The following is a 27053-nucleotide window of genomic DNA, read 5'->3' on the forward strand; positions in this document are numbered from 1 at the left end:
ACATTGCCAACACCTGCCTGAGCATAACCTAAGGTATGGGAATTGGATTCTGGTGTCATCATGGCTGTCGTTGCTGTGTTTTTCTTTTTCTTCTTGTTGTTGTTTGTCTTTTTGTTCTGTTTTGTTTTATGATTTGGCTGCTCTGTGGGGCTTGCAGCATCTTAGTTCCCCCACCAGGGATCGAACCCATACCCAAGCAGTGAAAGCACCGAGTCCTAACCATTGGGCCGTCTTTTAATCTATTTTTTAAAACGTGTTTATTGATTTTTTGAGGTATACTTTATGTACGATGAAACAAGCAATATTTCATCTTTTTGGTTAATGAGTTTTGATAATTGTTTACATCCCTTTGATTACCACACAAAACAAAATGTAGAGCATTCCCATGACCTCAGAAAAATCTCTCTTGCCCCTTTGCAGTCAGTTTCCACACCCCCGCAGTTATCCGAGATTTCTGTCGACATAAATCAGTTTTCCTGTTCTTGGGCTCCGTATATAAAGAATCAACGTAGTGCAGGTTTTGCTGTGCTGCCTTGTTTTGCTTAACGTGTTTTCAAGATTTTCAAGATCCGTCCATGTTGCTACTTGTTTCAGTGGTTCTTTTCTTTCTTTTTACTTTCTGAGTCATTCCATTATGTGAAGATACCACGATTAATTTATCCATTCTCCAGTTGATGGATACTTGTGTCGTTCATAGCTTTTAGCAATGAACCTTCTTGGAGAAGTGTTTATACGGACACAAGTTATCATTCTTCTCAGCTCTATTTTAGAGGAATGATACAAGCTCCATGTACAAGTGGAACTGTTGGGTCATAAGGTAGGCGTTTGTGAACCATAAAAAAAATTACCATAAAGTTTTTCAAGATAGTTGCACCACTTTACACACCCGCCAGCAACATATGGGAGTTCTGGCTGTTCCACACCTTAGCAATTTTTGCAGCACTTAGTATTATCAGTCTTTGTGATTCAAGTCTTTCTGTGCATGACTACTCTCATTGTGGTGTCAGTTTGCATTTTCCTAATGATTAATGATATTGAGCTCTTTTTCATGCATGCTTACTGACTATTTTTTCCAGTTATTCTAGCCACATTTGTTTAAAAGACTTTTATGGATTGAATTGGCACCTTGGTTAAAAATCATCTGACTGTATGTTAATAAGTCTGAGTTTGTATACTTTATTTTGTTCGATTGATCTGTTTATCCTTGTACCAGTACTGCAGTCTTAGTTACTGTTCGTTTTAGTAAGACTTGAAATCCTCTGGTTTAAGTCCTCTAACTTCGTACTTCTTCCTTAAGATTGTTTTGATCATTCTAGATCATTTACTTTTCTGTACAAATTTTAGAAGCCTTTTAATTTGTTTTCAATGAAAGCCTGCTGGAATTTTGATTAATATTTTCTTTTAGCTATAGATCCATTTGAGGAGAGTCTGAGTTTAACACTATTGAATCTGTCAGTTATGTATGTGGTACATCTCTCTACTTATTTAGGTCACGTTGAATTTTAGAAGTGTTACGTAGTTGTTACAGAAATCTTATATAATCTTTTGGTTAAATTCATTCCTGAATATTGGATGTCTTTTGATTGTATTTATGGGATTGTTTTTAATATCACTTTCCAATTGCTTGTTGCTGATGTATAGAAATACAATTGATTTATTTGTGAATCCACTTTGCATTTCCTGGGCATGGTTTTTCTTTTTTAATTTTGTAGAATTTTCTATATCCATGGTCATGTTAGCTGCCAATATTAACAATTTTACTTCTTCATTTCCAATATTTATTAGTTTTATTTCCTTGCTGTGGCTAGAGGTTTGAGTACAATGTTGAAAAAAGGTGATAATACATGCTTGTACTCTTAAGATAAAACTTTAATATTTTTCCATCAAGAATGATGTTAACTGCAATTTTTTTAGGTAGATTGAATGTTTCCTTTAATTCCTAAATTCCTGAGAATTTTACTGTTTTTAAAATCAAGAATAGGTGTTAAAATTTGACCAGTATTTTTCTACATTTCTTCAGATAATTATATTATTATTCACCATTAATCTTTTAATGTGGTATATTATACCGATTGATATTTGCAGGTTAAATTAACCTTATATTCCTAGAATAAACTCCACTTGGTCCTAATGTGTACCATATATATATATTTTTACGTATCATTGTATGCAATTTGTTAATGTTTTGTCAAGAATATTTGTGTGTGTTGTTCATGAGGCATCTTGGTTCATAATTTGCTTTTCTTTAAATGTTTTGCCAGGTTTTGTGGTATCAGAGTTATGCAGTCCTCATAAAAAGACATGGGAAATGGATATTTTTGTTATGGTCTTTTTTTTTTTTTTTTTTTTTTTAGCTGCACCTTGCGGCTTGTGGTATCTCAGTTCCCCAACCAGGGATTGAGCCCGGGCCAGGGCAGTGCAAGCCCGAAATCCTAAACACTAGGCCACCAGGGCACTCCCATGGTCAGTTTTATGTGTCAATTTGACCAGGCTGCATTCCAGTTATTCAGTCACAAAGTAGTCTAGGTGTTACTGTGCAGATATTTTATAAATATGATTAATCAGTTGACTTTAAGGAATGCTATCTTAAATAGTCTTGGTGGGCCTGGTTCAGTCTGTTGAAAGGACTTAAGAGTTAAGGCTTCCCTGAATAGAAAGAAGTTCTGCCTGTGGATAACAGCATTGGCTCCTGCCCAAGAGTTCCAGCCTATCGTTTGTAACAGCTGGCCCTGTGGATTTCTGACTTGCCTAGCCAAGTTTGATTGTGAAATACTACTTTTTTTATGTTGTTAGATTCAGTTTATTGGTATGTTGTTTAGTGTTCCTAAGACAGTTTGGATTGTAGCTTTTTTCTTTTAATGTGTTTGTGTGGTTTTTATATCATGATAATGCTGGAGTCAGATTCCCTGGAAGAATTTGGTAAAACTTTTTTCACAATCTACTTGTGAAGCCCTATAGACCTAAAGTCTTTTTTTGGTGGGAAATTTTCATATTATGGAGTCAGATTCTTAAATTGATATGGAAGTATTCAGATCTTCTGTTTCATATTCTGTCAGTCTTTGTATGTGGTTTTTCAAGAAATTTGTTGTTTGCATTGTATTTTTAAGTTTATGAGCACAATGCTCATTATATCCCGTCGTTAGTGCCTGTGATATCTCTTGTGTTATTCTATTTTAATTCACGTTAATGGTAATCCCCCCCCCCCTTTTTTATTTTACGTGGGCCTCTCACTGTTGTGGCCTCTCCCGTTGCGGAGTGCAGGCTCAGCGGCCATGGCTCACGGGCCCAGCCACTCTGCGGCATGTGGGATCTTCCCGGACCGGGGCACGAACCCGTGTCCCCTGCATCGGCAGGCGGACTCTCAACCACTGCGCCACCAGGGAAGCCCGACCCTTGACTTTTATACTTTCTTTTTGTTTTTTTAAATAAGACTTTTTTTTGGTTACAGCAGTTTTTAGTTCACAGTGAAATTAAGAGGAAGATTCAGAGATTTCCCATGTACACTCTGTGGCCTTTAAAAAAAATGTTTAAAGGTATAAATTTACCTCTAAGCACCTTAGTTGCAGCCTTCAAATTTTAATATTTGTAGATATTCATTTTCTTTTATGCCAAAATTCTTTGTAATTTTATTGTAATTTTGAATTAGATGATACCTTGAAATGTGTTATTGAACTTCCAAATATTTAGTGACATACTAGTTGCCTTTTTGTTATTGATTTCTTGTTAAATCTGCTTAGGTCAGAATATATTCTGTACAATTTCTGTCCCTTGAAGTTTGTTGATACTTGCTTTATAGTATAGGATATATGCAATTGAAAAGAATGTCTTAGGTAATCACTGACTGCCGTGTTGTATAGTTCCTAATTAGGTCAAATATATTAATGACATTTTTAAAATCTTTTCTATCTCCGTTGACTTTTATCTGCTTTTTCTATCAGTCTCTGAGATGGGTGGGTTTCAATCTCCCACTATGGGTATGGTATTGTCTGTTTCTACTGAGTTCTGTCAGATTTTGCTTTATACATTAGTGAGCTGTGTTATTAGGATTATGTAAGTTTGGATTTTTTAAAATATCTTTTAGATAACATTGACCCTTTATTCTTATGAAATGTTTTCCTTTATTTCTAGGAATCCTTCCTCACTTCATGTTAGATAGATACTCCAGCTTTCTTTTGGTTAGTTTTTATGTGGGGTACATTGTTCAACATTTTATTTCCACTTTTATTTGGTGTTATTTCTAAGCTGTGCTTTTCAAACATAGGAAATAGAGGCACTGTAGTCTTGAATTTCATAATAAGCTCAAACACTGAAAAAGGTGAGTAAGGAAGCTATTGATCGTTGAGATTTGCTGAACACAAAGGAAGGGAGGAGTGCACTCTGTTTCCCTAATCATTTCTCTTGTGTTGGTTAAGAAACTGTAAACCAAACCCCACCATTCACTCTTTAGTGGAGTTAACTGTGACTCAGGATTAGGGGCTACCTGAAGGAATACACAGGTTCCACAGCTAGTGTGGATCTGAAAAGATCTAAGGCAGTCAACTGAGGGATGAAAAGCATGATTAGTGAATCCTAAGGAAAGGACAGGTTTAGAAAAGCTTTATTAATATTAGAGTGTGTATGGATCTCATCATAGAGATAAGATACACCACTTTTTATCATTTTCTTATATAAAAGAGTTAATTGGGTTGGGTGAGGTCAAAAGAAATGTGATAAAGGAGGGGTCTGGAACCAGAGCTGCTCTGTAGACTCCCTTAGACATGCAAGGTACCATATCACCTTACACCTGCAGACTCAACATTAACTCTAGGGTTAGTATTAAGTTTAGGAGCTTGCACTGATTTCCCTTTGCTTCTGTTTATCCTGTGATTGAAGGGTAAGGAGTATTGTTTCATAGAAATTACATTATATTGCTTTGTGTTTTTAAAAACTATTTATTTATGTCTTTATTTGGCTGTGTCAACTCTTCGTTGCAGCACGTGGGCTCTGCGTTGTTGCATGTGGGCTTCTCTTTAGTCGTGGCGCCCGGGCTCCAGAGCTCGCGGGCTTAGTTGCCCCACAGCATGTGAGATCTCAGTTCCTGGACAAGGGGTCGAACCCACGTCCCTCGCCTTGGAAGGCAGATTCTTAACCCCCCTGGACCAGCAGGGAAGTCCCAGAAATTACATTCTATTTCTTAATACTTAGAGAGCTTCGTGTAGGCGTTCAGGATTTTACTGCCTCTACCAGAATCTTGGGTGAGCTAGCAGTACAATTGATGAGATAGTCATTTCATTGAAAGGCTTTTTTTTTTCATCTGATATGTTTCCAGAATAAATAGGTAGAAGAATCTTTCCCACACCCACATCAATAAACAGCTTACTGATCAAAAACTGGGCATTTTTTAATCTCCCTAAATCAGAAGAAAATCTTGCTGTATTTTCTTGCCAAGAAGTGAATCTTGCTTTGTTTATTGCACTTGAGTCATATTTTCTGCAAAAATCAGTAATAGTTTAAGGCAATCTGGACGATTTGTACTTATCACAACTTGGAATATAATTCTTAGGAGTCTGACTGACAGCAAAACTCAAAGATTTGCAATTCTCTTGGGGTGTTAACAATCTTAATGATCCTCATTTTATTTTTAATTCTGTAAACAGATAATAAAAGTCCTGTCTACTTATTAAGTGACTTTATGATTAAATACATATTTCACGTTGTGCCCAATATAGGAGTGAGTGAGAGAGTTCACATAAGAATGGGGTGAGCCAGAAGTATGGATGGCATATTTGTTTGCATAAAGTAAGAAGAATACATTTTTACTGGTGTTTATAGAAAGCATGTTCTTTGGCACAAGCTTCACAGAGACTGGCAGGAACAGAATCCCATGGAATTAAGTTTAAAGTGACATGTGGGTAGAGATACCTAGGAATTCCTACAGGACTGTAAGCAATTTGGTCTTTAAATGCCAAACAGGCAAACAGGCCCTCGTATTTCACACTGTGCTTGTGAAAGGAATATGTTAAAGTCTGCCATATTAGAATATAGTGTTAATTCTAGACTTAGAGACTTCCTGGGGGAACTTTAATCCAAGTGTATACATTGAATTTATAAAATCCTCAACCTCATGTGTGTGTTCTTGGGGTTTATGTATTTATTAAAATTAAGTCATGTTGTATTTTATGCTTTCTTATGAAACTTTAAAAAAAATTTAAACAGTGATTATTAAAACATGTTAGTGTATTCTATGAGCAATCATTTTTAAGACCTTTTAATGATCAGTCTGCTGTATGAGCTGATCAGGCTCTAGTTAGCTAGGAAACTAGAACTGGCCCCTGCATGGGAGAGAATGCAAATAAATGGGGAAAATTATAAAAGGGGAGTATATTTAGATCTTAATTTTTTTATTATGAATTTTATCTGTATATGGGATGCTGTATCAGGCAGAAATTAAAAGAACAGGCTCGGGAACAAAATGAGTAAATTCTCTGACTTCGAGCAAACTCCCAAACCTCTCTGAGCTTTGTAAACAGAAAGCATAATCTCTCCTACTCAGATGTGATAGGAGAATGAAATTAGTGATGCTTGTGAAATACTAGAGAGGTGGGACCCATGGCGAGCCTCATGAAATGTCATCCATTATTGGTAATTTGGAGGGTGCGGTAATAACCACCATTTATTTGGTTGTCAACCAGATCTAGAGACTTGTGGAATTTCTTCAGTATCATGAAAAAATTTGCCATGGGCACTAGCAATACAGCAGTTATCTTAGTTTTCACATTGTTTGAATGGGGAGGTTTTTAAACAAAACCATTAACATTTTCCAGAAAGCATTATTATTATTTTTTTTTTCCTTTACTGTTTTTCTATACTCGATTAACAATTCACTTAGCTTATAGTGTGGTTTGTCAGAAAGAGCTGCTCACAGGACAACATCATTTCTGAGGATGGGAGGTGCTCATTAGACCTCCCTTCCGCAGGTGGTGGTGACAGTGCCCTCTGCCTGAGTCATCCCGACATCCTAACAAGGCTGCTTTGTTCCACCAAGAAGGGTGACCTCGGGTGGACACAGTTAAATTTCCTGGGATTCACTAGTTTACAAAATGTAGCTTTTGTACTTTCATTGATATGAACTCACCAATTCATGGTGCATGAAAGAGGAAATGTCAAATTGATCTTCTGTTTGGAATATACGTCTTCATCAGGTTTGCTTTGGTGCTTCAGAGGTCTACCATTTTTTCCCCTTAGTCTCCAAGAAATGCTCAGCAATTTCAGAGCAGTAAGTTTCCACTAATAAGAAGCAAAGTTTGAAATAAAGACAGGATATAGAATAGGAAACATCTCAAAAAATGGTGACTTGCCTCCATTCTCCTAAGGTTTGGAAGGCCTAGAGTTGGGAAGAAAATACAGAGGGGACAGAAATTGTAGTACGGATGAGGTTTATTGTTCATATTATTTAAAAAGTGTGTCTTCAAACAGAATAGACCTCACATTCAAGTTTTCTCTGTGGCCAGAGAAAAGCCATAGTCACTTTGGTACAGGTGACATCATTACCACGCCTAGGAAAAATAGCACCTGCTCCGCTATGTCCTTGGTTGGTACTAAGCTGCTCCAGTCGTTAGAATGAACTGACAGGGTCCAACCTCATGGGATTCTTAAGATTCTTTGGGTCCATAAATCTGTGAATACACCATCCCATCTCTCCTGGCTCCTTGAATCTAGAACACAATTAAGGGAGTTAGACTTTATATTTGTTATATATGAACTGCTAAGCACTTTATATACAGTATCTCATTTAATTCCCATCACCATCCTTTCATGTTGTTGGTATATCCCAGTTTTTGCTTAGATTAAGAGTGTTTGTCAGACTTCCCTGGTGGCACAATGGTTAAGGATCCACCTGCCAATGCACGGGACATGGGTCTGAGCCCTGGTCTGGGAAGATCCCACATGAAGCAGAACAACTAAGCCCTTGCGCCACAACTACTGAGCCTGCGCTTTAAAGCCCACGAGCCGCAACTACTGAAGCCCGAGCAAGCACCTAGAGCCTGTGCTCCTCAACAAGAGAAGCCACTGCAATGAGAAGCCTGCGCACCACAACGAAGAGTAGCCCCTGCTCGCCGCAGCTAGAGAAAGCCGTGCACAGCAACAAGGACCCAACGCAGCCAAAAACACATAAATAAACAAACAAATAAATAAATAAATATTTTTCAGAAAAACTTTGTCACATGGTAAGCGTGCAATAAATATCATGAGCAACACCTATAATTTTCTTCTTTCTTTCTTTCTTTTTTTCTCACTGTTGTGGCCTCTCCCGTTGCGGAGCACAGGCTCTGGACGCACGGGCTCAGCGGCCATGGCTCACGGGCCCAGCCGCTCCGCAGCATGTGGGATCTTCCCAGACCGGGGTACAAACCCATGTCCCCTGCATCAGCAGGCGGACTCTCAACCACTGCGCCACGAGGGAAGCCCCTCTTCTTTCTTTGGTTGGGAAAGCATTCCTTACCATTCCAACATGTTCTTCGAAGAAAGGAGTTTAATCCTAACAAAACAACCCATTAAAGGTTATTTTTGAAGAGAATGCTGGGTAAAGAGGCCACTGTATCTGTTTTCACTCTTCCAGACATTTCTACAAGTGATTGGTGTGGTGGGTGTGGCGGTTTCGGTGATTCCTTGGATTGCGATACCCCTGGTTCCCCTTGGCATCATTTTCTTTGTTCTCCGGAGATATTTCTTACAGACGTCAAGGGATGTGAAACGCCTGGAATCTACGAGTGAGTACCCGGGGCTCTCAGGTTGGGATGGCAACTCAGCCTGGCTTCCATTTGTGCTGTAATGGACCAGACCCCTGAAATTCTGCAGACTCTGTCTTCTGGAATTTCTCACTAAGTTAACATTAGGTAATTAGATATTATGGCCGCTGTGAGTCCATGTGGCCCTTAAGGCAAATGGAGCTGGTGGCGGGTCAGCTGCAGCTTTGCATTTTAGCAAATGCGAGCACCGTGAGGACAGGGGACTGTTTCTGTCTTGTTCATGACATGCTTCCTCACACAGAGCATCTACTCCATACATACTTTTCTTAAAAATACAATATTTCATCATGCTGGAATTAATGTCTTTTCTAGGAGATGCACAGGTAACAAAGCGATGTCAGTATTTCCTGCTGATAAAGCACAAGTTATCACTCATCCCAGAAAGGTCACAGGCTCAGAATCTGCCCACAAAGAAAGCAAGTTGCCTCATTCACGGCGGGGAATGAAAACCAAAAGGGGTCCTCCCTGCCCAGCAACCTATGACCCACCTGTTCCCTGATGTGCGGGAGCCAGACCGTGGTGCTCGTGTTCAGTGTGCTCTTAGAGAAGATGCCAGGAAACAAATGGCTGGTCATGTGACACGAGGCCCCACACCAATACATAGTCACTAAAAAGAGAATGGCTGCTGTCAGATTCTAAAAGAGTGACATCAGTGTCACATACCACAGTGGCCTCCAAATGCCTCAAGTATCCAGTAGGGCAGCTATAAAAACATCCATCAGGTTCCCAGAGCGGAAGTCGAAACTATTCAAAGACCCCTTGACTGCATGAGTCCTCTGGGCACAAGGGCCGTGTGACGCCCAGGTGCTCCGTGGCACACAAAGAGACTCTTGGCATAGGTGCAGGAAAATTCCCAGGATGGAAGGAGATGGCAGACTATCCGTTCGCCTTACTTATCTCGCCTCTGTCCTTGTGCCAGCCCTTAAGTTTCTAACCTTAGGTGGAGACAACACACAGATAGTTCATCAAAATTCAGCGTGGTGAGGGACTCTGATGGAGAATTAAATTTTAAAATGATACTGAACCAAAAATTAGTGAACAGGTAATTACCTCCAGGTAATTTCTACCTGGAGGGATGTCAGGGAAGAATTTGGAATGTGGCCCTGTTTGAGGAGGACCTTGATGATTGAGTTAGTATGGAGGTTCATTATCTAAATCTAGGTCAGATCTTTCATGTCCAGGTCATAAAAGTGAAGCTTAGTGTGAGCAAGAGTTGGAGGGTCACATGGAGGATCTTCTCCCGAAGAGGGGCGTCATCCCCCTTCCTCCAGGAAGCCCTCCAGGAAGCCCTTGGGTGTTGCCCCTTGGAAGGCGGTGGATTTCTTTGCATCGAGTCTCCCTGACTTTCTCTGTCGTTTGTCTGTCTCTGCTTCCCCAGCTCGGAGCCCAGTATTTTCCCACTTATCATCATCTCTCCAAGGACTCTGGACCATACGGGCGTACAAAGCCGAAGAGAGGTTTCAGGAACTGTTTGATGCGCACCAGGACTTGCATTCAGGTCTGTAAGTTTCTGGACATGATTTCAGAGGATGGGAGGTGCTGCCTTCTGAGGCTTGAGTCCTTGTCAGGTGGCCTTGCCGGCCCACACTGCTCTCTGCGCCTCCCCAGCCCTTCCTCTCAGCCTCCCCTCTGTGCTCTCCTCTTCCCCATCACACCCCTGCTTTTCTCCCTTCACTGGCTTGCATTGTCCTTCCGTCAAGGTGCCCCGTGGCCTTCTGTCCATTTAGGGAGGGTGTCAACAGATTTTATTTTTTTTAAGCAAAGAGCCACACGGTCTCTGTTGCAACTACTCAGCTTTGCTATTTATTTATTTTAATAATTGAATTGTCAAAAAATTTATTTATTTATTTATTTGTTCATTTTTGGCTGCATTGGGTGTTCCTTGCTGCACATGGGCTTTCTCTAGTTGCAGTGAGCGAGGGCTACACTTTGTTGCCACGTGCAGGCTTCTTATTGTGGTGGCTTCTCTCATTGTGGAGCACAGGCTCTAGGATCATGGGCTCAGTAGTTGTGGCGCACAGGCTCAGCTGCTCCGTGGCATGTGGGATCTCCCCGGACCAGGGCTCGAACCCGTGTTCCCTGCATTGGCAGGCGGATTCTTAACCACTGCGCCACCAGGGAATTCCAGCTTTGCTGTTTATTACCGCACTAAAGCTGACAAAAATAATACGTCAGCAAATGGCTGTGTTCCAGTAAAGCTTTATTTACAAAAGCAGGTTGTGGCCATTCTTGGCCCTCAGGCTGTAATTTGCTGACTCTTTTTTTTTTTTTTTTTTTTGTGGTACGCGGGCCCCTCACTGCTGTGGCCTCTCCCGTTGCGGAGCGCAGGCTCAGCGGCCATGGCTCACGGGCCCAGCCGCTCCGCGGCATGTGGGATCCTCCCGGCCCCGGGGCACGAACCCGTGTCCCCTGCATCGGCAGGCGGACTCTCAACCACTGCGCCACCAGGGAAGCCCCTGCTGACTCTTTTCAGAGCATACAGGGTGGCAGACCTGAAGAAGGAAAATAATTTCTCTCTTATCAGATTTGCCACCCAGAATTCCCTCTAAGTCAATTAAATCCTGGCCCAACTTTCCAATCTTTATTGTATTTTGAAGATAAAATGGTATTTTGAAAGCCACATGCAGATCCTGTTAGCTGATGGTCGTTTGAATACTGGCTCCTAAGAATAAACATTGTGCAGGGCCCTGTAGTAAGTGCAGAAGGTGCTGGAAACAGTGTGAGCTGCGCTCTCTGCCAGCAGAGAACTAGGAGCAGTCAGCCCTGTGAGAGGATGAGCCTCGTGTTGGGGCCCAGAACTGTAAGAAACACACCAACGAGACCACTTTTCTACGTTCATGATTATGATCGTAGTTCTGTTTATAACCTGTGGGTTGAAGATTTTAGTACATTCTTCCCACAAAGCCCCTGGACTGATATCTGTGTATACCATACGTTGTCTTGTGTCAGAACCTGGCTTTTCGTGATCTCTAGGTTGCTTGAGTACGTAACTTTGCTGTCCTACCTTGCGTAAAAATCTGTTGTAGCTCAACTGCGCAAAGTACTCTCCCTCATTAGAAGCAGCCTCCATGATACTTCTGCTTATTCATTATGCTTCTTATACTTCACAAATCCAGAGGCTTGGTTCTTGTTTCTGACTACGTCTCGATGGTTCGCTGTGCGTCTGGATGCCATCTGTGCCATCTTTGTCATTGTTGTTGCCTTTGGGTCCCTGATTCTGGCAAAAAGTAAGTACAGATGTGAATAACTATTTGTATTATGATTACAATGTATAGCTTCGTTTGCAGTTATTAATTTAAACTCTTGGCTCATTGTCTAATCCCATAGACCATTTGGTTCTAATGAATTGTATTAAAGTGTTTGCAGCGTGTGGTTTTCCAGTGTGGCCCTTGTAGCGGAGTCATTTGGGTCTTGATGAGGCCTTTAATGAGACGTCTTTTTTGTGTGTGTGCGGTACGCGGGCCTCTCACTGCTGCGGCCTCTCCCTTTGCGGAGCACAGGCTCCGGACGCGCAGGCTCAGCGGCCACGGCTCACGGGCCCAGCCGCTCCGCGGCATGTGGGATCTTCCCGGACTGGGGTACGAACCCGTGTCCCCTGCACTGGCAGGCGGACTCTCAACCACTGTGCCACCAGGGAAGCCCTAATGAGATGTCTTGATGAGGGCTTTGATCCTTTTATATTTCTTAAATGGGTTGAAGGCTATACAACTGTAGCAACTGACCTTCTGAACATTCCTGATAGCGTCATAGTGTTAGGAGGAGAGAACCAAGTTTGCTGTTAAGCTTTTTGTCAAGCCTATGGCATTCAGGCTCCTCGGATCTCTTGGTTGTAGCTTCCTGGTGTACTGAGGTGAGAAATATTCTCTGTAGGAAAGAACAGTATCCTCTGCTGTGAGGGAACCAGATGAGCAGGTAATGGTGTGTGTGGCGTGAATTCACCATCCCGAACTATTCCATAGTAACAACACTGAATCATAGTGTTTAATGATGGAACAATGAGAGCAGTATTTTAGATTTAAAAGTACTGGCTCTCAGAACCTATTGACTTGTTTTTCGTGGTTTCCAACTGTGGCTGCGTTGGGCATACAAAGTGAAATTACATGATGGTCCTTGAAACCATAATGACGAAAGCCTGAATGATGACATGATTCCTCGCCTGTATAATACTGTCAAGTGTATGTCAATCCTGTCGGGATTAATAAACTTATTTAATAGTTTTCTGAGTTCATAGTTTTTTTTCTTTGTTTGTTTTTTCTTTTTTCTTTTCGTTGTATCATGGTCTCAATCAACAGGTAGTAAAAATATAAGTAATGCTGTTGTTATGTGCAAGTGTTTTAAATATTATAAAGAAGTCTTGGTACAGAGACAGTAGGATCCCAACTCAGGGTTCAGAATGGAACTAAGTTATTCCCCTTCTTCTTCCTCATTTAGCTTTGGATGCCGGCCAGGTTGGCCTGGCGCTGTCCTACGCCCTCACGCTCATGGGGATGTTCCAGTGGTGCGTAAGGCAAAGTGCCGAAGTTGAAAATATGGTAACATTTACCTTTTAGCCTATTCAGGTCTCCTTGTCGTTACATCACATAAAGGCAATTCTTATGTAAAAAAAAAATCTTAAAACTTTTCTTTTCTTTTCTTTTTTTTTTTACATCATAGCTAACAGGGTTTGTTAGATCCTTCCTCCATCTGTTTACAATTTATTTAAAATAAAATATATACATCTTTTTCTCAGTCTTATGTATGCCATGTCAGCAGGTTTTATATTCATCACAAGCTGTCTTCAAATATAATAAATGTCTCTGTAGGAGGGAGGTTCTGAAATCCTGGAGAAGATATAAGCTAGGGTAATTCCTCATTCCTGGTGAAAGGAGAATTTAGTATTTTGAGGTTGATTTGTTTAATTCGTTTAATTTAATTATTGCCCACCCTCCCCATTTGAGAATTTTACCTTGTATGTGTTGAACACCTGAATCTATTGGTGCCCCTTCTCTCTGGATGTACTATCAAGTTATGGTTGTTTAGAAGGGCTTAGTCAATATGTAAATTCTCTGCTGTTTCGAATATTTTCAATTTTTCCTAAAGGGAGAAAAATGATGAAAATGAAACTTTTCTATTTCGCTCTCTAACAGAGAAGAAAGTAACTAATTATTAAAATGAGGTGTACTGACTATGCATTTCTATTCATCTATAACAGATGACCCTTCTGTAGCAAAATGCTACTGGTGGGCGTCCATACATATTCTTTTCATTGACAAAATTCTCTGTTTTTTAAAATTCATATGCAAAAATTAGATCAGTGAAATCATAGTATTCATTTCTCTAGTTCTTTTTGTTTTAATATAATGTTGAAGAAAGTAGCCATAATAAAAGTGTTACAAGACAATGAACAAGTTTACAAATCATCAGTATCCTCATCAAACTACTACTTCTGTCTTTTGGGGGTGTTAAGACCTGAGATATTCTTCATTATATAAAAGCAGATATTATGATATAAATGCAGAGCATCTCATTCACAGTCTTTGAACATCCATAAACAAGACCCTCCGTTCCTAACTCATGTGATGTCATATCTTTCAGATGATTTCAGTAGAAAGGGTGATTGAATATACAGATCTGGAAAAAGAAGCACCCTGGGAATACCAGAAACGCCCACCACCGTCCTGGCCCCAGGAAGGAGTGGTCATCTTTGACAATGTGAACTTCTCGTACAGCTTAGATGGGCCTCTGGTATTGAAGCACCTGACAGCCCTCATTAAATCGAGAGAAAAGGTTTGTTTCAGCCACTTGCCTCTTTTTTTGTTGCTGTGTGCATGCTGATGAGATCAGTCCCTCGGGCGGGACCAGGGCAAGCTCTTGAAAAAGAGGCTAAATGAGAACAGACATGGTGGCAGGAAGCTCCCCACACCTGCCCCTCCAGCTTCAAGTCCTGATGTACATACACCCCCTGCACTCGGGTCGTGTGTAGGTTCTCCCAGTGTATCACGTCCTCCCTGCTTCCAGTGCGCACGCTGCCCCTCGACCTCAGAGACCCTTCCCTTCCGTCATGTGGCTGGTGAAAGTCACCTCGTTTTCTGAGTCAAGTCTCATTCGTCTGCTTCTCTGAGACCCTCTATTCTTCCTCAGTGTCTTTTACGTAATGAAAGTAACAGATGAATGGGTAAACAAATGTGCTATATCCTTAACAATGCAATATTATTCAGCCTTAGAAAGGAGTAAAATTCCAGTCTATGGATAAACCTTGAGGACATCAGGTTAAATGAAATAAGTCAGACATAAAGGGAACAAATACTGTATGATTCCACTTATATGAGGTTCCTAGAGTAGTCAAATCCATGAAGGCAGGAAGTAGGATGGTGGTCACCGGAGACTGGGTAAGGGGAATTGGGTGTTGTTGTTTAATGGGTACAGAGTTTCTTTGTTACAAGGGAGAAAATATTCTGGTGGGACAAGAATATGAATGTACTTACCACTAAACTGTCCACTTAAACATGGTTCAGTTGGTAAATTTTATGTTATCTGTATTTGACCACAGTTAACTGGTGGCATCCGTGGCATGCTTTGTATTGGTGGGTCTGTATCTCACAGAACCCTGAGGATCCTTAAGATCGCAGAGCATCTTGTTTTCATCTCTTGTTCCCCCCTGTAGAATTGGCACTCTACAGGGCACAGATAGGGTGCTGAGGAGCTGCTGGCTGGGAGAGTGAGTGAGTAACATGTACAGGTGTGAGCAGCCAGTAACCAGAATACACACACGAGACAACTGCGTAAACGACTGATTACCTAGAGTGTTAAATACTTTAAGAACTGCTCTTTAAAGCTCTTTCCACCACAGACCCATCTAGCGGGCTATAGCCATAATTTAATGAATGATACCCTTGTGATGGGAAAGAATATTCAACTTAATGCCCAAATGATACCCAGGGAGCAGCTTCAGTTAGTCACACAGCAAAAGCTGGCTTCTAATTATTTCCAGTTTCACCGTAGCTTGGGAAGGAAGTGAGGATTGCTGTATCGAGAAAACATTCACTGAAGCTCTTGATGCAATCCTGTCCCTGAGAACTCTGTAGGCGATGTTTGCTTACTCACCGACAATGTGTCCGTCATATTTCCTGTCTGATACATAATTCTGTTAATTTGCACATGTCTTAATTCATATTTTCTGGCTTTGGGGGAAATTTATCTAAGAAACTCTGCAGTAGAACTTAGGAACATAACATATGTGTATTCTTCTATCTTAAAATCCCCAAGTCATAGGATTAGCTGAGCTTGAAAATGTTTGTGGGAAAATTGAATCTGGAGACTGAATTAATAACTGTAGTAACATGACTTTTTATTTATGTCTTGATCCATTCACAGTATCACCGTTAGCTCCATTTCTGTGTTTGGAGATTATACCTGGGTAGAATAGTCATGAAGCCATTTCACTCCGTCTGTGTACATCCCAGGTTTCCTCTCCTGCACACCTGCCCCAGCCCCTGTTGCTCTGGGACACCCCTTTGGTGTTGGATTTGACTGAGAGAGGCTGCTGCAGGGGAGGCTGTGGGAGTGAACCGGGCCAGCAGAAGTGGAGCTTTATTCTCCTTCCATCCTTCCTCTGCTGTCCCCATATCTGGAAGTTCGAGTAAATGGGAAAAATTAATAGGCACTATGCAGGTTTCTAATTCATGGAAGAAATAGCAAGTCAAAATAAAGGCCCAAAATGAGGTAAATAGCACCCTAGGCTTCCTGGTTAGATTCTGAACACTGGCTGCATTTTTCATTTAGATGATTTTGTGGTTGATTTGATCATTTTAGAGAGTACTGGGCCATTTTCAAGCCTTTTCCAGCTCTAGAGGTGGATTGATTTTGGTTTGTTATTTTTATTTTCTTGCTCAGAGCTATTACTTGAATAATACATCCTTACAGATGCTTACTAGACCTTGCTATAATGTGCAAAAATATCAGTTTGCTACATTTTCTCCTCTTTTACATAATATTTCCTCGGCAACCCCTCCCCTCACTCCCAGATTGTCCCACTTCCCCCTGCAGGCTTCCTAATTCCTTGTGACTCAGACTGTGGTGCCTGGGCCAGCAGCACCTGCATCGCCTGGAGCAGCTTAGAAATGCAGAATCTCAGGCCCACCCAGACCTACTGATTCAGCATCGCTTTTGAGGGAGACCTCCCAGTAAAGATTTTCTCCAAGTGTCTTTCCCTTTAGGAATGTAAACTTAACTGGTAATGGTGACACTCTCCTCAGGCAATTGGTAACACCCTTTGGTGACCTGGAAAAGACTTTCAGGTTATAGTTTTGATAACTGAATGGTAGCAATAGCCTAGGCCGGGTTTTCTTTGAGTTGCTTTTTTCTTACTCTGCTCACTGGAGTGTTGTACTTCCATTCCTGTGGCCGTAAGCAGCCTTCGGTGCCGCTGCCTATCTCCGCCGTTTACCAGGAGTCTACAAACGTTCCAGTTTGCATAATGGATCAGTTTCAGTACAGCTAGTAGCATAGGAATATATACACATTCTCACAGACACAGTTCTCACCTTTGTTCTGATGTGTGCTGATTTACATATGAGAACACCCAGAAACACAGACATACCGCTGTTTCTTTGGGGGTTTTTTTGAGTGTGTGTGTGTGTGTTTTTTTTTTTCTTTAAATAACAAGTTGAACATTTGTTGCAACCCTGCATTGAGCATGTCCATCAGCACCATTTTTCCTACAACATTTGCTCACTCCGTGTCTCTTGGTCACAGTTTGGTAATTCTTGCAATATTTTAAACCTTTTCATTATAATTATATTTGTTATGGTAAGCTGTGATCAGTGTTCTTAAGCTTACTACAACCCAGTGAAGGCCCAGATGATGGTTAGCCTTTTTTAGCAGTAAAGTATTTGACATTAAGTATGTACATTCTTCTTTAGACATAATTCTGTTGTACATTTAGTATGCTACAGTATAGTGTAAACATAACTTTTGCATGCACAGAGGAAGAAAAATATTCACATGACTTGCTTTATTTTGCGATGTTCCCATTTTTGTGGTGGTCTGGAACCAAATCCATAGTGTGTTCAAAACCTGCATGTACACAGAACAAATGACCCATATGTATATATACCCTCCAGGACCTGCTTATATGCAGAAAGTGGCCCATCTATATTATATAAATTAGGATTTACCATATCATACAAAATGGCTACAAATGGAAATCAACTAAAGCCACTTTTCTTTCAGTTAATCTCTATAAAGGTAAATTTTTTTTTGAAATTCGATTATTGTTTTTACAGACTAACTAAGATTCGAAACTTTGGAGGTATTTAATGAGAAAATATGTCAAGTTACCGTTGTATAATCAGTGCTCAGAGGGGTTTAGTTCTTCTCTCTTTAAAGCCATGAGTTTTTACAATTTACTGAATTAATTTACAAATGATTGAAAGCATATCTTAGGCCCCCATCTGTATTTAGATTTATAAATAGAGATGAAATCACCTCTTGGGAAGCTCCCACCAGGGAATTTGTAGTTGGGAAGCTCATTGGTAAAAAAAGGCCAGTTTCTGCATACATGTTTGAATTCAGACAGTTAAAATCCAGTTTTTATAATACAGTTTCATTCCTGACCAGCATTTTACCTGCATTATATTGATTCTTTGATCTTATTGTTAATGCACTTAATTTCTCTCTGCTTTGATTTTAATAACTTGACCGATACATGACATGTATCTTTCCAAGGTTTAATTAGAAGTATTAATTGGTTTGTAAAATGCCTTTTGAAGTGCTCAGATGAAAGGTCCCATATAAATAGCAAATGTTATTTGTGTTGTTGTTGATCTCATTATGTGTACTTTGCCTACTGGGTACTGCCTTTTAAGACACTGAGACCTGCATTTTACAATTTTAAGGTGTTTCCTTTCAAGATAGAGCGTTATTAAGGTATTTCTTATCAGGAAGTGATTTTGTTTGTCTGCCAAAGAGTACTTCCTCTTAAATGATAGAATCTGGGATCCTGAATTCTTGTTTGTGTATAATCCTTCTTACTGGACTTGTTGACATCTCTGTAAAATTACTCACATAATTCTCAATGTTCAGAATAGCCAGACACTAGGAATACAACTCATTTAAAAGCTGACTGCTAATTGAACACATGGGAAACTGCTGTTGTTTCACTGCCAGTAGACTGATTCTGTTATTTTTAATTCTTCCTTGACCAGGGGGTCTTAACCGGGGACATTTGTATGTGTCTGACATTTTTGGTTGCCGCAATCTCGGGGGTGCTCCTGGTATCTGGTGGGCAGAATCCAGGGGTACTGCTGAATATCCTAGAATACACAGGACATCCCCCGTTCCCCAACGAAGAATTATCTTTCCCAAAACTTCAACAGTGCCACAGCTGAGAAACTTACAGACTACACTCTGCTCAGAACTTTTAAAATTCATCTTCAACAACCAAGTGTTTTCCTAGGTTTGTTGCATGTTGTGAATTCTTAATCCCTCCTGTATCTCTTTACAGGTTGGCATTGTGGGAAGAACAGGAGCTGGAAAAAGTTCCCTCGTCGCTGCCCTTTTTAGACTGTCAGAACCTGAAGGTAAAATTTGGATTGATAAGATCTTGACAACCGAAATTGGACTTCACGATTTAAGGAAGAAAATGTCAATCATACCTCAGGTATGCACTTCAGAGCATTGACACATATTCTTTTAATATGGCACCTAAGTTTAATGTCTTTCAATTTGATTGTTTTTTTAAAATTGGTTGAAAGGGTTGATCCTTTTTCCCCCAACAGAGCATATTTTTTACTTCAGGGATTTTCAACAGATATTTTCATCAGATACCTGGTTTGGTTTGTTTGTTTGTTTTTGAGTGCCTGTGATTTAATAACTTACCCAGATAGATTTCTGGATTCAGACTTTCTCAGGTACCACAATTTTATCCACTGATAACCACATAATTCTGAAGAAAAATAAGTGGTTTGTTTAGCATGTGAGCGGTTTGTGTAGGGAAACATGAATTTTAAGTGTCTTAATGATGGAATCATGCTATAGGAAATAAGCTACCTTTTCAAAGGTGATTATCTCCCTGGAGTACTTTCTGGGAAACTGTGGGGCTTTGAGAATTACAGCATGTATATATGCTTTAGAGAGACTTTTATAATTCAGCCATAAGTAAGTGATTTTAATTAGGCAGGCAGTAAGGAATAGTGAGGAAGAACACAGGACATGGAATTCCATCTCTGTGCACCTCGGTTTTCTCTCTCTTTCGAGGCAGCTAACAGGAACAACTCATCAAACTGTTGTGAGGACTAAATAGGTCAGCGTGTGTGGAGTGCTTCCTGTAGACCCCATACGTGGTTTCTGTGATGGTGGAGCGTTGAATTGGGCTCTGATTCTGTTATCTTTTTTTTTTTGACTTCTTAAATAAGTATGGTTTTCAGGGAGTGTTTGATTATTTGCACAATAGAAGCTCCTGTCATTCCTTATGTTTCATCCACACAAAATAATTCAGAGAACTTTTATTGAGCAATTACTATCCTCCAGATATACACCCAAGGGCAACATAGGCCCTGTGCCTTCATCTTCTATCCTGCTTTCTGCTTTGATAAACTTGCTGAGTTTTTTTTTTTTTTTTTTTTTTTTTACTTTCGGGTTTTTTTGGTTTGTCTTTTCCTTCAATTTTTGAATTTTATTTATTTTTTTATACAGCAGGTTCTTATTAGTCATCAGTTTTATACACATCAGTGTATATACGGCAATCCCAGTCGCTCAATTCATCCCACCACCACCCCCACCCCCTGCCGCTTTCCCCCCTTGGTTTGTTCTCTACATGTTTGTTCTCTACATCTGTGTCTCAATTTCTGCCTTGCAAACCGGTTCATCTGTACCATTTTTCTAGGTTCCACATATATGCGTTAATATACGATACTTGTTTTTCTCTTTCTGACTTACTTCACTCTGTATGACAGTCTCTAGATCCATCCACGTCTCCACAAACAACCCAATTTCGTTCCTTTTTATGGCTGAGTAATATTCCATTGTATATATGTACCACATCTTCTTTATCCATTCGTCCGTCGATGGGCATTTAGGTTGCTTCCATGTCCTGGCTATTGTAAATAGTGCTGCAATGAACATTGGACTGCATGTGTCATTTTGGATTGTGGTTTTCTCTGGGTATATGCCCAGTAGTGGGATTGCTGGGTCATATGGTAATTCTATGTTTAATTTTTTTAAGGAACCTCCATACTGTTCTCCATAGTGGCTGTTTCAATTTACACAACAGTGCAACAGGGTTCCCTTTTCTCCACACCCTCTCCAGCATTTGTTGTTTGTAGATTTTCCGATGATGCCCATTCTAACTGGTGTGAGGTGTTACCACATTGTAGTTTTAATTTGCATTTCTCTAATAATTAGTGATGTTGAGCAGGTTTTCATGTGCTTCTTGGCCATCTGTATATCTTCTTTGGAGAAATGTCTATTTAAGTCTTCTGCCCATTTTTGGATTGGGTTGTTTTTTTAATATTGAGCTGCATGAGCTGTTTATATATTTTGGAGATTAATCCTTTGTCCGTTGATTCATTTGCAAATATTTCTCCCATTCTCAGGGTTGTCTTCTCATCTTGTTTATGGTTTCCTTTGCCGTGCAAAAGTTTTGAAGTTTCATTAGGTCCCATGTGTTTATTTTTGTTTTTATTTCCTTTACTCTAGGAGGTGGATCAAAAAAGATCTTGCTGTGATTTATGTCAAAGAGTCTTCTTCCTATGTTTTCCTCTAAGAGTTTCATAGTGTCTGGTCTTTTTAGGTCTCAAATCCATGTTGAGTTTATTTTTCTGTATGGTGTTAGGGAGTGTTCTAATTTCATTCTTTTGCATGTAGCTGTCCAGTTTTCCCTGCACCACTTATTGAAGAGGCTGTGTTTTCTCCATTGTATAACCTTGCCTCCTTTGTCATAGATTAGTTGACTGTAGGTGCGTGCATTTATCTCTGGGCTTTCTGTCTTGTTCCATTGATCTGTGTTTCTGTTTTTGTGCCAGTACCATATTGTCTTGATTACTGTAGCTTTGTAGTATAGTCCGAAGTGAGGGAATCTGATTCCTCCAGCTCCATTTGTTTCCCTCAAGACTGCTTTGGCTAACTAGGGTCTTTTGTGTATCCATACAAATTTTAACATTTTTTGTTCTAGTTCCGTAAAAAATGCCATTGTAATTTGATAGGGATTGCACTGAATCTGTAGATTGCTTTGGGTAGTATAGTCATTTTCACAATATTGATTCTTCCAATCCAAGAACATGTTATATCTCTCCATCTGTTGGTATCATCTTTAATTTCTTTCATCAGTGTCTTATAGTTTTCTGCATGCAGGTCTTTTGTCTCCCTAGGTAGGTTTATTCCTAGGTATTTTATTCTTTCTGTGGCAGTGGTAAATGCCACTGAATAATGGCATTAGATTTTTCATTATTAGTGTATAGGAATGCAAGAGATTTCTGTGCATTAATTTTATATCCTACAACTTTACCAAATTCATTGATTACCTCTAGTAGTTTTCTGGTGGCATCTTTAGGATTCTCTGTGTATACTATCATGTTATCTGCAAACAGTGACCGTTTTACTTCTTCTTTTCCAATTTGTATTCTTTTTTTTTTTTGGTGGTATGCGGGCCTCTTACTGTTGTGGCCTCTCCTGTTGCGGAGCACAGGCTCCGGACGCGCAGGCTCAGCGGCCATGGCTCACGGGCCCAGCCGCTCCGCGGCATGTGGAATCTTCCCGGACTGGGTCACGAACCCGTGTCCCCTGCATCGGCAGGTGGACTCTCAACCACTGCGCCACTGGGGAAGCCCGCGATTTGTATTCCTTTTCTTTCTTTTTCTTCTCTGATTGCTGTGGCAGGACTTCCAAGACTATGTTGAATAATAGTGGCGAGAGTGGACATCCTTGTCTTCTTTCTTAGAGGAAATGCTTTCAGTTTTTCACCATTGAGAATGATGTTTGCTGTGGGTTTGTCATAGATGGCCTTTATTATGTTGAGGTAGGTTCCCTCTATGCCCACTTTCTGGAGAGTTTTTAACATAAATGGGTGTTGAATTTTGTCAAAAGCTTTTTCTGCATCTATTGAGATAATCATATGGTTTTCATTCTTCAATTTGTTAATATGGTGTATCACATTGATTGATTTGTGTATATTGAAGAATCCTTGCATCCCTGGGATAAATCCCACTTGATCATGGTGTATGATCCTTTTAATGTGTTGTTGGATTCTGTTTGCTAGTATTTTGTTGAGGATTTTTGCATCTATATTGATCAGTGATATTGGTCTGTAATTTTCTTTTTTTGTAATATCTTTGTCTGGTTTTGGTATCAGGGTGATGGTGGCCTCATAGAATCAGTTTGGGAATGTTCCTTCCTCTGCAATTTTTTGGAAGAGTTGGAGAAGGATGGGTGTTAGCTCTTCTCTAAATGTTTGATAGAATTCACCTGGGAAGCCATCTGGTCCTGGACTTTTGTTTGTTGGAAGATTTTTAATCACAGTTTCAATTTCATTACTTGTGATTGGTCTGTTCATATTTTCTGTTTCTTCCTGGTTCAGTCTTGGAAGGTTATACCTTTCTAAGAATTTGTCCATTTCTTCCAGGTTGTCCATTTTATTGGCATACAGTTGCTTGTACTAGTCTCTTAGGATGCTTTGTATTTCTGCGGTGTCTGTTGTAACTTCTCTTTTTTCATTTCTAATTTTATTGATTTGAGTCCTCTCCCTCTTTTTCTTAATGCGTCTGGGTAGTGGTTTATCAGTTTTGTTTATCTTCTCAAAGAACCACCTTTTAGTTTTATTGATCTTTGCTCTTGTTTTCTTTTTTTCTGTTGCATTTATTTCTGCTCTGATCTTTATGAATTCTTCTGGTAACTTTGGGTTTTGTTTTTTCTTCTTACTCTAGTTCCTTTAAGTGTAAGGTTAGATTGTTTGAGATTTTTCTTGTTTCTTGAGCTGGGCTTGTATCCTATAAACTTCCCTCTTAGAACTGCTTTTGCAGCATCCCATAGGTTTTGGATTGTCGTGTTTTCATTGTCATTTGTCTCTAGATATTTTTTAATTTCCTGTTTGATTTCTTCAGTGATATCTTGGTTATTTAGTAAACGTATTGTTTAGCCTCCACGTGTTTGTGTTTTTTACGTTTTTTCCCTTGTAATTCATTTCTAATCTCATAGCGTTGTGGTCAGAAAAAGATGCTTAATATGATTTCAATTTTCTTAAATTTACTGAGGCTTGATTTGTGACCCAAGATGTGATCTATCCTGGAGAATGTTCTGTTCGCACTTGAGAAGAAAGTGTAACCTGCTGTGTTTGGATGGAATGTCCTATAAATATCAATTAACTCTATCTGGTCTATTGTGTCATTTAAAGCTTCTGTTTCCTTATTTATTTTCATTTTGGATGATCTGTCCATTGGTGTAAGTGAGGTGTTAAAGTCCCCCGCTATTATTGTGTTACTGTCGATTTCCTCTTTTATAGCTGTTAGCAGTTGCCTTATATATTGAGGTGCTCGTATGTTGGGTGCATATATATTTATAATTGTTTTATCTTCTTGGATTGATCCCTTGATCATAATGTAGTGTCCTTCCTTGTGTCTTGTAACATTCTTTATTTTAAAGTCTATTCTATCTGATATGAGTATTGCTCCTGCAGCTTTCTTTTGATTTCCATTTGCATGGAATATCTTTTTCCATCCCCTCACTTCCAATCTGTATGTGTCCCTAAGTTTGAAGTGGGTCTCTTGTAGACAACATATATATGGGTCTTGTTTTTGTATCCATTCAGCAAACCTGTGTCTTTTGGTTGGAGAATTTAATCCCTTCTCGTTTAAGGTAATTATAGATATGTATGTTCCTATGACCATTTTCTTAATTGTTTTGGGTTTGTTTTTGTAGGGCTGTTTCTTCTCTTGTGTTTCCCACTTAGAGAAGTTCCTTTAGCATTTGCTGTAGAGCTGGTTTTGTGGTGCTTAATTCTATTAGCTTTTGCTTGTCTGTAAAGCTTTTGATTTCTCCATCAAATCTGAATGGGATCTTTGCCGGGTAGAGTAATCTTGGTTGTAGGTTCTTCCCTGTCATCACTTAAAGTATATCATGCCACTCCCTTATGGCTTGTAGAGTTTCTGCTGAGAAATCAGCTGTTAACCTTATGGGAGTTTCCTTGTATGTTATTTGTCGTTTTTCCCTTGCCGCTTTCAATAATTTTTCTTTGTCTTTGATTTTTCCCAATTTGATTACTTATGTGTCTCGGTGTGTTTCTCCTTGGGTTTATCCTGTATGGGACTCTCTGTGCTTCCTGGACTTGAGTGGCTATTTCCTTGCCCATGTTAGGGAAGTTTTCGACTATAATCTCTTCAAATATTTTCTCAGGTCCTTTCTCTCTCTCTTGTCCTTCTGGGACCCCTATAATGTGAATGTTGTTGCGTTTAATGTTTTCCCAGAGGTCTCTTAGGCTGTCTTCATTTCTTTTCATTCTTTTTTCTTTAGTCTCTTCCACAGCAGTGAGTTCCACCATTCTATCTTCCAAGTCGCTTATCCGTTCTTCTGCCTCAGTTATTCTGCTATCGATTCCTTCTAGTGTATTTTTCATTTCAGTTATTGTTTTGTTCATCTCTGTTTGTTTGTTCTTTAATTCTTCTAGGTCTTTGTTAAACATTTCTTGCATCTTCTCGATCTTTGCCTCCATTCTTTTTCTGAGGTCCTGGATCATCTTCACTATCATTATTCTGAATTCTTTTTCTGGAAGGTTGCCTATCTCCACTTCATTTAGTTGGTTTTCTGGGGTTTTATCTTGTTCCTTCATCTGGTACATAGCCCTCTGCCTTTTCATCTTGTCTATATTTCTGTGAATGTGGTTTTTGTTCCACAGGTTGCAGGATTGTCTTTCTTCTTGCTTCTGCTGTCTGCCCTCTGGTGGATGAGGCTATCTAAGAGGCTTGTGCAAGTTTCCTGATGGGAGGGACTGGTGGTGGGTAGAGCTGACTGTTGCTCTGATGGGCAGAGCTCAGTAAATCTTTAATCCGTTTGACTGCTGATGGGTGGGGCTGGGTACCCTCCCTGTTGGTTGTTTGGCCTGAGGCAACCCAGCACTGGAGCCTACCTGGCTCTTTGGTGGGGCTAATGACAGACTCTGGGAGGGCTCATGCCAAGGAGTACTTCCCAGAACTTCTGCTGCCAGTGTCCTTGTCCCCACAGTGAGCCACAGCCACCCCCCGCCTCTGCAGGAGACCCTCCAACCCTAGCAGGTAGGTCTGGTTCAGTCTCCTATGGGGTCACTGCTCCTTCCCCTGGGTCCCGATGCACACACTACTTTGTGTGTGCCCTCCCAGTGTGGAGTCTCTGTTTCCCCCAGTCCTGTCAAAGTCTTGCAGTCAAACCCCACTAGGCTTCAAAGTCTGATTCTCTAGGAATTCCTCCTCCTGTTGCCGGACCCCCAGGTTGGGAAGCCCGACGTGGGGCTCAGAACCTTCACTCCAGTGGGTAGATTTCTGGGGTATAAGTGATCTCCAGTCTGTGAATCACCCACCCAGCAGTTATGGGATTTGATTTTCCTGTGATTGTGCCCTTCCTACTTTCTCATTGTGGCTTCTCCTTTGTCTTTGGATGTGGGGTACTTTTTTGGTGAGTTCCAGTGTCTTCCTGTCGATGATTCTCCAGCAGCTAGTTGTGATTCTAGTGTTCTCAGAAGAGGGAGGGAGAACACGTCCTTCTACTCCGCCATCTTGGTTCAAGGCTGGGTTTTTTGTTTTTTTTAATACTCTACAATCATCAGGCCACCAAGGGAAGCTGACTAAAACATATACCTTCTTGAGGTGAGAACCACAGAGAAGAGACACGATTAAAGAGCCAGGCAAATGTACTTCCTGGAATGTGGGTATAATGAGCTCTGAAATGCCTGGTTAGTAGGAAGCATATAGAACACGGCACCCAAAGGAAGTAGAATGTGAACTTGTGTCTTACGACTGAGTTCAGGTGTTGCTACCTACCGCTGGCCTCCAAAATACCTGGAATTACTCTAAGTACTTTTGAAATGAAGACAATCCTGTTAGATCACAATGACATGCCGTCTCACACCCTTTATGATGGCTGCTGTTTAAGGAAAATTAAAAACAAAAGAATAAGTGTTGGTGAGGATGTGGAAAAATGGGAATCCTTGTGCACAGCTGGTAGAATGCAGAATGATACAGTGACTGGAAAACACTGTGCAGGTTCCTGAAAAAAGTTAAACATAGAATTATTATATGATCCAACAATTCTAATTTACGGTATAAA

General features: G+C 40.3%; 1 protein-coding gene across 3 annotated transcripts in view; it reads left to right on the forward strand.

Annotated features, from left to right (window-relative positions):
- ABCC4 (ATP binding cassette subfamily C member 4 (PEL blood group)) overlaps positions 1–27053 on the forward strand; it is a 213616-nt gene that overhangs the window by 155694 nt on the left and 30869 nt on the right. For all 3 annotated transcript variants that reach the window (XM_027115989.1, XM_027115990.1, XM_027115991.1), the window contains 6 exons: positions 8600–8750; positions 10168–10287; positions 11906–12016; positions 13221–13321; positions 14364–14555; positions 19273–19428. In XM_027115989.1, coding sequence (XP_026971790.1) covers positions 8600–8750; positions 10168–10287; positions 11906–12016; positions 13221–13321; positions 14364–14555; positions 19273–19428 — 831 coding nt within the window. The remainder of the gene's footprint in view (positions 1–8599; positions 8751–10167; positions 10288–11905; positions 12017–13220; positions 13322–14363; positions 14556–19272; positions 19429–27053) is intronic.

The sequence above is a fragment of the Aethalodelphis obliquidens genome, unplaced genomic scaffold, assembly GCF_003676395.1.
Source record: "Aethalodelphis obliquidens isolate GAN/ISIS:26980383/991018 unplaced genomic scaffold, ASM367639v1 scaffold15, whole genome shotgun sequence".
NCBI classification, from domain to species: domain Eukaryota; kingdom Metazoa; phylum Chordata; class Mammalia; order Artiodactyla; family Delphinidae; genus Aethalodelphis; species Aethalodelphis obliquidens.